General features: G+C 40.4%; 1 protein-coding gene across 2 annotated transcripts; it reads right to left on the bottom strand.

Moving 5' to 3' along the window:
- Nucleotides 1–4,878: 4,878 nt before the first annotated feature.
- LOC111780097 (glycine-rich domain-containing protein 1) lies at nt 4,879–11,377 on the bottom strand. 2 transcript variants are annotated; one of them, XM_023660377.2, is made up of 8 exons: nt 11,092–11,377; nt 10,869–10,986; nt 8,954–9,337; nt 7,859–8,131; nt 7,248–7,768; nt 7,002–7,126; nt 5,591–5,748; nt 4,879–5,496 (listed from the first exon to the last, which is right to left on the bottom strand). In XM_023660377.2, exons 1-8 carry the CDS (start codon nt 11,286–11,288, stop codon nt 4,984–4,986), a joined length of 2,289 nt encoding a protein of 762 aa, XP_023516145.2. In that variant the 5' UTR covers nt 11,289–11,377; the 3' UTR covers nt 4,879–4,983. The 2 variants fall into 2 exon arrangements, with proteins under 2 accessions (XP_023516145.2, XP_023516148.2); XM_023660380.2 differs by lacking the exon at nt 8,954–9,337.
- Nucleotides 11,378–11,844: the final 467 nt, after the last annotated feature.

Raw genomic sequence — 11,844 nt, 5'->3', positions numbered from 1 at the left:
CATCGACATAGGACACAACCCTAAGAGCATGAAAATGATATTAATATAAATATCCACAAGCATGTGCTACATAGTGTAACAAAGAGATGAGACTAGATGGTTGTGGCAGAAGAGACGTTAAGATGAGATTTAGAGGGACCTCATGCATGTTGTAAGTTCATAAGCATAGGGCTACTTCCCCTAGAGATGATGAGTGCGGATGTGCACAGTATGATGATGAGGGTGTTTATGAGGCGCATGACACCAGGGGTTCCGCTGACCTCCGAACGTCGCTACAGATTAGCTTGATCAGAGAAGGTACAGGGGGTGTGCGAGCCCACCTGGGAATTCACACTTGCACGTGTGGGTCATGTGTAGGGAAGTACTACACATCCATAGTTGTCCAATACTGGAGGTCACCCTTGTATGAGTTAGAGATAGGTCCCAAAATCATGATTGCATGTGATTGCATTAGCATGACCCCTATAGTGCGGTCACTTACTAAATATTTCGTAGGCCGTGTACCATATTAATTTTCAGGTAAAGACAAGGCGCCCATGTATGATTGACGGCGGCATCGTAATCTAGAGACTATGGTGCGTGCATAGGGTAGTTGCATATTTAAATTCCTAGACTTAAGTTAGAATAGGACGTTTGTGTTTCATTATTTAAATTATTTCATATGTAATTTTTTGTCTTAATTTTAAATTCCAGCGTTATGTTTTGAAACACGTAAGAACGACCGTGTTTTCTAGCATTTTGAAGTGTTCAGAATGTTTTTAAATATTCCGCATTTAAAAGTTGAACATGAGACATTCGTAGCAACTCAAAGTAGTAGAAATTTAAGGTCATTATAGGTGAATTCACGACACAATTTTTTATTTTTTTATTTGTTTATGAGGGTTAAAATACCATTTTACAAACAACCTTCAATAAATAGTAAAAAGATGTTCATTCTCATTCAAATAAATGTAAATTCTCTCTAACAACATTCACTATCTATTGTAAAGTTATAAAAACATAGTACTCTAGACAAAAAAAACATCGTCATTTATTATTATCTAATAAAAAGCTCAATCTTCTAAGAGACTACAAATATGCCTAACTACTTCCATGTCAGCTTGGAGAATATTTCCGAAAATATCTTAGTCACAGTCATTAAGCTTAAAAATAGCTTTGCAACAAGTCTTAATGGCACGAGTTGGAAGTCTGAGAGCCTCTACCACACACATCGCACCTTCTCCAACAAATGGAATGCAGCCAGCGATATCAAAATCATTAGAGTCTGCTGTCACGAGGGTCATGGTCGATGATGCAAAAATGGCTAAGCAGACAACGAATACAAGTGCTAACTTCATTGTGGAAGCATTGAGGGACATTGTTGCCATTGTTTGTAGAAAAATACAAGTGAAAATGTCAAGATAACGAGAAAAGTATTTTGTCTTGTTTGTGTGAGAAAGTTGTGAACTATGGAGGTTCTTATATAAGAAAAGATTAGGAGTTGGAGTTTTGATGTCATTTAATGCCACAGAAAACTTCAAAATTCACGTTGACATAACTTTAATCTTTAGGGATGTTAACGTGAGTATAATTCAATAGTAATGACATATAACATCACCCCATATACTATTGAACTTTGTTCATTAGACTTCCAAAATTGAAGTTCGATTCTTGTAGAACTTCATGGTAAAAACAAAGACTAACCCGTGTTACATTTAAAAAAGCAGATGGTGAAAAGAATCTTTTATGGATTTAGATTTTATTACTATATATGGACATTGAGATACCATATAAACTTTCTTTTTAAACTATTAAAGGGGCATAAAAGTAAAATGGAATAAGATGTCTTAGAAACATGTTTTTAACGTGACATGGAATAAATGAGTGATACATGACTGAACTGAGACTACATTCAAATAAAAGTCATCCCGAGGATAGAATGACTAAGGAAATTGAAGTTAATATCTATATTAACAAGGTACATTTTTATTTTCAATGACTTAATTATAGAAACTCCATAGTTTGATGTGATCCTGTCACAATGAATGTAGGGCAATGTCGGTGCCATCAGATGTGGAGGATCACAGGTCAAAAAGGCGGATCAAAAAAGGAAAGAAGATAGCCGCCCACTCTTTCGTCTAAGGATGTCTAACCGCCGCACCGAGGTTTCGGGGGGGGGGGGGGGGGGGGGGGGTAATTATATAATCCTTTGCACTCAATTTTGGTTATAGGTTAAAGGGAGAAAAGAAGAAGAAAGAAATGCATTCTCCGGAACTGGTAGTTTTTCTTAATTGAAACGTTTGCAAAATCAATTTTAAATAAAAGTAACCATCAAAGAAATAGTGACAACAAAATAGCAAAAACTCAAAATAACGGGATCGCCCTAATCTAACCTAAGGACTATAGTTTGACACATAAATGCAACTATCCTAGCGTGGATTCCATGGCCTCCACTGTGACGCCGTCATATTTACTTGTGTGTGTTTTCTTAACCTGAAAAATAAGAGTACGACATGACTTGAGTATTTTAAAAAATAATTAGTAAATAATCCTCCATCCGTGTGAAAAAAAAATGAACACATGCAATATGGTGGGACCTATTTTTTTAAAAATATCATTGCTTTGCCTTAGGTTGCTTTCCAATTGTGGCAGAGTTTGATTTGCAGTACTTCCCTACACATGACCCATGCATGCCTACATGGACCACCAGACGAACTCATATACGCACGCCTAAGCTTGGATCATTGGGTTAGTACTCGCTAAAAAATGCCACCATCACATCATGTCAAACCAAAAATTAGGAAATTAAAAAAAAAAAAAAAAAAAAAAAAAAAAAGTTCGTTGAGTTGAAGAGTGGGGAGTTGGCTTCCACTATGAAAGGGAGGTCTCTGAGTTCATTTTATCATCTCAGTTAACGATTCGAAGCAAGCGGGAGAATGTATTTTGTGATGGCTCTAGGCCAACATTTTGGCTGATCCGACTTAGGTTTGATATGCTTGGATCCTTTCCTCCTAGTTTAACTCTTTAGAAGCGTTTAAGGTCAGTACGACTACCTTTTAGTTAGTTTAAATTTTTGGAATTAGGTTTAAATTGCTAATGTATAATTAAGCTCAGTTAGTTTAAATTATTAGGAGTAAGTTTTTCTGCCTAATTAGACAACTAGTTTAAATTATTTTAGGTAAAATTAGGTGAGTCAATTCCCACACGTTAGAATTTGAATGGATGATTGTGGGACTCCATAAGTAGAATTAAATTCTAGAGAGCAGCGTTAAATTAGTATCAAGCATCAAAGAGTCGTAGTAGCTTCGGCCTAGGCCAATCAAGTAAGTGGTCTTACTATCAGTGTAGTTATAATTATATGTTGTATGATGACACGTGGTCGTGGCTTCACACGTGTTATATGCTCGTATGTTTGAACGGTTATGAAATGATATGTGAATGATATGATATATTTTAGGATACAATGCGTTTGATGATATGTTTGAGTTATGATGTGAGATCCCACATCAGTTGGGGAGGAAAAATGTTGAGACCTCATGCATCGGAGGATAGCCCTTCTCCATTTATGATGGTATGGACGTGTACACTACGAGGTAGAAAAACGATCATTATATTTATTATAATGTTGCGATTGTCATTATTCTTAAACCGGTGTTCGGCATCAACAACTACTAGAGAAAGTTCGCCTGACAAGAAAGGGGCCTAGGAGATGTGTGAACCGACTGGTGGGTCCATACTCGCACGTGTGAACTGTGTGTAGAATCGTAAATACACATCCAATTAGCCTGTTTAGGATAGTCGTTTAAAGAATATAGACTAATATGATAAGTCTCGCTCATGATTGTGTGTGTTTGCATATAACCCCAATAGTGGCGTCGCTCTTAAAATATTCAATTCACGTGCTACTTCTATTCAGGTAAAGGCATGATATCATTTACTATTTCATTATATCGTTTTAAAATAAGGTGTACTTGTTTTCGAGACCATGACACATGTATAGAGTAGTTGTACTTGTTTTCTTAGACTTGGGTTAGAATAAGGTGTTTTTAGTTTTAACGCTTATTTATTTCATTTACTATTTCATTATGTCGTTTTAAAGATGTTTTCGAACACGTAAGTCCATGACGGTGTTTTAAAATGAAGTTTAAATGCTTATTTTCGTATAAAATGTCTATGATATGTATACAATAGCGACTTTAAGTTAAGTAAAAATCTAAAGTCGTTACAGTACGCGTTTGTTCTAATCATAAGGGGAAAATATCTCGATGCTTATTACCAAAAAAAATGCTTGAGGTCCTCATATTTTAAATTCATGGCATATGTTTATGATGCAAGTCAAACCTCCATTTATTTATAACATAATGAGCCTATGAATCATGCTAGCACGTTGACGTAGTGTTCATGATCGACACTCGTAGCCAATCCCTATATCGAGACATTCTGTGGTCTAAAGTTCCATGTAGTTGATATTGGCTTTCTTTATGAAGTCCTAACCTGCTAGCGTGGTTCACCAATTCCACCGAAAATCCTCATTTTTCAGAAGTTTGCACCTCATGCAAACTTAGCGTTAGAGCGAGCGAGGGAAGCCTTCAATTTATGGGCTTCCCCTCTGATCCCTCACCCTATTCAGGGTTTAACATCTAGAAAGTCACACAACGAGCTAAACAAAGTATTATGATCATCCCAATCTCTCTTCGTGATCTATAGACATACTGTAACGGCCCAAGTCCACCGCTAGCAGATATTTTACTCTTTGGGTTTTCCCTTTCGAGCTTCCTCTCAAGGGTTTAAAACGCGTCTGCTAGGGAAAGGTTTCCACACCCTTATAAAGGGTGTTTCGTTCTCCTACCCAACCAATGTGGGATTCTCACATAGACAAACGTTAGGGATGGTCCGGGATGAAATAGAAACTTACAAATTAATATTTGAAAAACAATATCAAACATTAGGAACTAAATTATATATTTAGCCCAATCATGCAACTATACCATGGAAGTATATCATTCATGATATTATTCCTTGCTTGTACAACTTATCTCCACCCTCCACAGGCAAGTAGCTCGACGCAGACTGTCTCGTGGGGTGATCGACGCTGTTGGATGCCATCACGGTTTCGACATTCCAATACCAAGGTTGAAGGTAAGGCGACAAAGTAGTCGAACTTTTCGATGAAGGGTGAAGCATTATGGAGCCCCAATCTCTAAGGCCTATTTTCGTCTCCTTCATTCGCCTTCGAATTAGCAAGTTTCCAACGTCTTCTTTCTTCATTTCCGATACGCTCCTCAGGATCGAAACACAGAGAAGAAGAGCCAACACGGCGTCCTCCTCTGGCAACAACTCGATCACAAGCAACTTCCAGTTCAGAAGAGCTGTTGCTCTTCCAGTTGGGTCCTCATTAGTATATCGAATCATTGTTACAAACCCGTCGTCATCTTCGTCTTCCTCTTCTTCCTCCTGCCCTTCACCATCAAGTCGTGGCTCTTGATATAGCTTTTGCTGACCTTTTACGAGCCTTACCTGCAATATCAAAACATACTGAAACCCGAAACCCGAAACCCAAAACCCGAAAAAGAGTCCTGAACAAGATCCGAGATATGGAATGACCACATACAGATGATTCTGAAGTTGGATTTGTTAAGACAAAGCTATAGGCTGGTTTTGGTGTTGAAGTATCCCATTGAACCATCAGTTCATCACCAGTAGAGAATTTCCAAGCAGCTTTAAATTCTTCTAGTGGCTGTTTTGGTGTTGCAGTTCCTACCACATTCTCTGTTCTAGATGCCAATGTATGAATCAATGTTCAAAATTTAAGTAATGTAGCTGCTTCAAGTCGAGAGATCAAAGATTCTCGACCATCTCTCCGTTCATTATTAAACAATCACTTATTCAAACCGAGTCCAAGTTCTGGGCTCGTTACCGTTTGTGATGTCCCATATTGGTTGGGGAGGACAACAAAACACCCTTTATAAGGGTGTGGAAACCTTCCCCTAGCATACGCGTTTTAAAGCCTCGAGGGGAAGCCCGAAAGGGAAAGCCAAAAGAGGACAATATCTGTTAGCGGTGGGCTTGGGCTTGGGCCGTTACAAATGGTATTAGAGCCAGACACCGAACGATGTGTCAGCCTTCTCGTTGTTCCCCGAAGAGGGGTAGACATGAGGCGGTGTGCCAGTAAGGACGCTGGGCCTCAAAGGGGGGTGGATTTGGTCGGGGTCCCACATCGATTGAAGAAAGGAACGAGTGCCAGCAAGAACGCTGGGCCCCAAAGGGGGTGGATTGTGATGTCCCACATTAGTTGGGGAGGAGAACAAAACACCCTTTATAAGGGTGTGGAAACCGTCCCCTAGCAGACGCATTTTAAAGCCGTAAGGGGAAGACCGAAAGGGAAAGCCCAAAGAGGACAATATCAGCTAGCGGTGGGCTTGGGCTTGGGCTTGGGACATTACAAATGGTATCAGAGCCAGACACCGGACAATGTGCCGGTCTTCTCGCTGTTCCCTGAAGGGGGATAGACATGAGGCGGTGTGCCAATAAAGATGCTGGGCCCCAAAGGGGGTGGATTTGGTCGGGGTCTCACATCGATTGGAGAAATGAACGAGTGCCAGCGAGAACGCTGGGCCTTGAAGGGGGGTGGATTAGTTTGATCCTGTAGAATCTGACCCATTTTTTCATTGAGCGAAAGGTACGAAATAAATCAGATTGATTTTTCGATCAAAAGTACTATGTGAAATCTTCGTTTTTTTCCTCTTTCTCTATCCCTATCCCGCGGGTACATTGTGATGTCCCACATTGGTTGGGGAGGAGATCAAAGAAACCTTCCCCTAGCAGACGCGTTTTAAAGTCTTGAGGGAAGCCTGAAAGGGAAAGCCCAAAGAGGACAATATCGGCTAGCGATGGGCTTAGGCTTGGGCCGTTACACCGTTCATACAAAGAACTGATCGAATGTTGAGATATTACTAATTATCCAGAAGATATGAAAGTTTCAAGATTTACGAATATTTGATTCAAGCACGAATATATCATACCCGGGGTTCGGCCGATGGAGCCAGCGATATACGACCAAGAACCTTCTCGAATCTCGATAACTCTGTCCTCCCATTTCACAGGCAGAGGAGTTTCACCTCCTCTCCTCCAAAACCCCCCTCCAACCCTGCATTTTACGTTCACATTGTCATGTTACATCTCGACGTGCCCCGAACATCAGTGAAAAATAACTCGACAAATCGTTAACTAAATGATAGATGATGGTGAAGTATTGATTAAGTTATTACCTTATACAAATGACAAAACACTCTCTACCTCCATGGTCGAGTACGGTTCGAGATAGCCACCGCCCTTCTTGAGGCCGGTATTGGTTCATTTTAAGAACAACATCCGAAACCATCGCCCCGGAATCGTCTATCACTTTGTCTGGTACACATTTTAACAAGTAGGGTGCTTGAACTGGTGGAGTTATTGACACAACCACCTTGAGATTTTGATTCAATTGTCTTTCTAAAGTAAGTGAAGGTGCTCTTATCAAGTCATTCCACTTGAATGTGGTAGCTTTCTTAATGATACTTCCTTTAAAACAATGGCCATTGGGACGCCGAACCTCAAGAACGACTCCCTTGGTACCGAATTCACAATAGAGATGCCACGCTTTGTGCCACGAGTCATCGTTGAGCCTCGAGATCGGTTGATCGAGCTTAAGCTCCCGATGGCATCGTAAAGTGCGTAAACGAAGAAATTCGTGTGAAGAATCTTGTTGTAATGGTTGTTTTTGAGCTTTGAGCTGCATAAACACACAAACCTGAATTCAAAGCATGGATAATGTTAATGAACATAAAACTTTGATAGCTTTGCTAATATCTAAACGACTTGTTCGAGTTAGTTAACAAACCTCGAGTACGAACCTCGACATCATAGACTTGTACTTTGTGTTAACGTCCGAATCGGATGCTTCCCAGTAAGCTAGAGGATTGGAAGTAACAGCTCTTCCTAGTTCCATGGTTATCCCTCCTCCGGCTTTCTCGTACGGTTGTCGAAACGTTCGGTGCCACAGTTGCTTGGTTTTTTCCAGTTCCATTTCCTTCACGGTTTCCCCGAACCTCACGACCTTCGATAAATCTCCCTGCATCTCCTTTACATCTTCTGCATAAACTGTTGGATAACTCTGGTTTACATATAACAAACAAGAATGAAGTTTGGAACATAAAACGTCTGATGTAAAGGCAGAAAATACAGCATTAACAAACATAGATGGCAATACATTGCACGGACACGGCTCGACTAATACAATCAATGTAACAGCCCAAGCCCACCGTAGCAGATATTGTCCTCTTTGGACTTTCCGTTCTGGCCTTACCCTCAAGGGGTTTTAAAAACGCGTCAGCTAGAGAGAGTTTTCCACGTTCTCCTCCCTAACCGATGTGGGACCTCACAATCAAAATTTAAAGGCTCTTGTGATTAGTGAATGTTTCGTTCTTTATGATCTCACAATCAAGCATGTGTTAGGATCGCACAACAATACACACACTCGATCCAGATGAACATAAAGACGATCTAGATGAACACATTGAGAAATATTGGCTAAAGGTTTATATTGATGAATTCAGATACGTAACGCAAGAGAGAATACAAAGAACGAAGTTCAAAGCACTATATGCATTCCGTTCACTATATATAGCTTTACCAGATATAACCACCTACTATATAGCTATCTACCGTGTATATCTCTACGAGCTTGAGAACGAAGAAAGTACTTCTTCAAAGAACTATATGCATTCCGTTCACTATATATAGCTTTACGAGATATAACCACCTACTATATGGCTATCTACCGTGTATATCTCTACGAGCTTGAGAACGAAGAAAGTACTTCTTCAAAGCACTATATGCATTCCGTTTACTATACATAGCTTTACGAGATATAACCACCTACTATATGGCTATCTACCGTATATATCTCTACCCGCTTTTTAATCTGAACGTTTACCTGATGGGTAAGCCACATGAGAAGAATATCTGAGGCAGGCACAAAAGAAGAACATTCATCAGAAGAGCTCTGCAACATATACAGAAACCCTTTGTATCGTTGCTTAGCTGCAATAAGGTAGATGATCTCGGACCTGAACGGCTCCAAAAACATCGAGTATAAGTGCTTATGGCTCCTTACTAGTTCGAAAAGCTCGTGATTTTCAACACTAATTTCGTCTCTCAAACTTGAACTTCCTTCATTTTCAAAGGATTGGGTTGGGTACCTCTTGACCCATATCTCTTTGCACCTCATGTATGCATAATCTTCATTCTCTTCATAAAAAATTGATGGTTTTCCAATAAGCTTAAGGAATCTTGTCTCACAGTAATGTTTGTAATTGACCTGAAAGAAGTATATTGTTACCTTTAATACTTGTTAAGCTGCTTAGAACGTTTAGAAAAACACGGTAGAGTACGTTCGACCCGAGTGGTTCTACCGAAGTGCTTATAATCACACTCCCAAAACATGTTAGGAATCAAGACTCTCCACAATGGTACTCCCTTCCAACAATCCTCGATAATCCTCCCCTCGAACAAAGTATACTATAGAATCATACAGCCTCTCTTTAATCGTGGCTCGACTCTTTCTCTGGAGTTTTCGAACAAAGTACACCCTTTGTTCGACACTTGAGTCACTTTTGACTACACCTTCGAGGCTCACAACTTCTCCTATGGAGCTCTCGAATAGGCTCCTCTTAATCGAGGCTCGACTCCTTATCTGGAGTCCTCGAATAAAGTACACCCTTTGTTCGACACTTGAGTCACTTTTGATTACACCTTCAAGGCTCACAACTTCTCCTATGGAGCTCTCGAATAGGCTCCCCTTAATCGAGGCTCGACTCCTTATCTGGAGTCCTATAACAAAGTACACCCTTTTTTCGACACTTGAGTCACTTTTGACTACACCTTCGAGACTCAACAACTTCTCCTATCGAGCCCTCGAACAGCCTCCCCTTAATCGAGGCTCGACTCCTTCTCTGGAGTCCTCGAACAAAGTACACCCTTTGTTCGACACTTGAGTCACTTTTGACTACACCTTTGAGGCTCACAACTTCTCCTATGGAGCTCTCGAACAGTCTCCCCTCACTCGACGCTCTACTCCTCTGGAGTCCTCAAACAAAGTACACCCTTTGTTCGCCACTTAAGTCACTTTTGACTACACCTTCGAGGCTCCACAATTTCTCCTATGGAGCCCTCGAACAGTCTCCCCTTAATCGTGGCTTGACTCCTTCTCTGAAGTCCTCAAACAAAGTACACCCCTTTGTTCGACACTTGAGTCACTTTTGATTACACCTTCAAAGCTCCACAACTTCTCCTATGGAACCCTCGAACAATCTCCCCTTAATCGAGGCTCGACTCCTTCCCTGGAGTCCTCGAACAAAGTAAACCCTTTGTTCGCCACTTAAGTCACTTTTGACTACACCGTCGAGGCTCCACAACTTCTCCTATGGAGCCCTCGAACAGTCTCCCCCTCACTCAATGCTCGACTCCTTCTTTGGAGTCCTCGAACAAAGTACACCCTTTGTTCAAGTTCAACACTTGAGTCACTTTTGACTACATCTTCGAGACTCATAACTTCTTTGTTCGACATTTGAGGATTCTACTAACATAGCCGACTCTCCACAATGGTATGATATTATCCACTTTGAGCATAAGCTCTCATGACTTTACTTTGAGCTTCCCCAAAAGACCTCATACTAATAGAGATGTAATCCTTACTTATAAACCCACGATCAATCCCTAAATTAGCCAACGTGGACTCCCTCCCAACCATCCTCGACAAAAGACACTAGGTTTTACCCATCAGAACCAATCTAAAGGGTGTTTAATTCATTAGGAATTTTCTCAGGAAACAAACAGAAATCAAGGCTAACCGGATTCAACGTGTGGCAGAACCAAACCCATTCAACATCCAACGGAGGAAGAATCATAGGAGGGGAAGCCCCAGCAACCATTAGATCAGAAATCAACGGCATCCAAAGCTCCTCATACCTTAAAAAAAAACAAAAATCCCATAAAACATCTCTATTAGCATTAAATGCATAAACCCAAAAGAGATTCGCATCAGTTGAATTAAAAAATGGATTACGATTTGACCTTCGTATGGCTTCACTGAGAGTGGACTCACAGTGAAGCCAGTGGGAATCGGCGACGGTTCTGAGAAATCCGAGGTTTCGACGGACGGCGGAAATAATATCGACACCGATTTGGATGGAACCAAGTTCGGACATGTCGCCGAGGCTTCTCGCCGACATGGAGGCGGAAAATTCGGAAATGGGTCGGTCGGATGACATGGGTTAGGTGAAGAATGAAGAAATGGGTGATGGAAAATGGTGTGTTAAGAGAGAATATAATACGAGAATGAAATGAGTTTGGTTATTCCATAGTGGTGGGCCTGTTCTAACGTGACTTGATGCTTTTGGATATCATGGAATTTGGTGACAAACTACTCCACAACTTTTTTTCTCATTCCAATTTTATTTGCCTTTGTTTCCTTGTCGTCTTGTCTTTCTCCTCACCACAATTAGAAAAATATCGATTCGAGGGGTAAAATAGTCATTTTTAAGTTGAAGGGTAGAATTAGTTGTCTTGAAGCAATAGGTCGATGAAATAACAATAAAAAAAATCATCCAAATAGGCTCGTTGAGCATTAAGTTAGGACTTCCCAAAATAAGGTTAAGACATTCGAGCAAGTTTAAGGCTAATGGAACCAAGAAAGATATTTTCAATGCTAGAGTAAGGAAGAGTCGAAGAAGATTTGGAAGAGAAATAGTAAGTACGAAGGGCAAAAAAGTCTTTTTATTTTATTTTATGTTAAAGAAAATTTTTCGATTTTTAATTCCTTAGAAT

The sequence above is a fragment of the Cucurbita pepo genome, chromosome 18, assembly GCF_057944985.1.
Source record: "Cucurbita pepo subsp. pepo isolate OVF chromosome 18, ASM5794498v1, whole genome shotgun sequence".
Taxonomy (NCBI): domain Eukaryota; kingdom Viridiplantae; phylum Streptophyta; class Magnoliopsida; order Cucurbitales; family Cucurbitaceae; genus Cucurbita; species Cucurbita pepo.
The sequence above is the reverse complement of the archived record's forward strand: the minus strand, read 5'-3'. Positions and strand labels throughout refer to the sequence as shown.

Bases quoted from the DNA above. Each gene is read 5' to 3' on its own strand.
- LOC111780097 (XM_023660377.2), bottom strand. From the start codon at position 11,288: ATGTCATCCGACCGACCCATTTCCGAATTTTCCGCCTCCATGTCGGCG. The intron at 7,769-7,858 runs GTTTGTTAACTA...CTTTGAATTCAG, and splicing joins TGTCGAGGTTCGTACTCGAG to GTTTGTGTGTTTATGCAGCT. The intron at 5,497-5,590 runs GTATGTGGTCAT...TTGATATTGCAG, and splicing joins ATCCAACTTCAGAATCATCT to GTAAGGCTCGTAAAAGGTCA.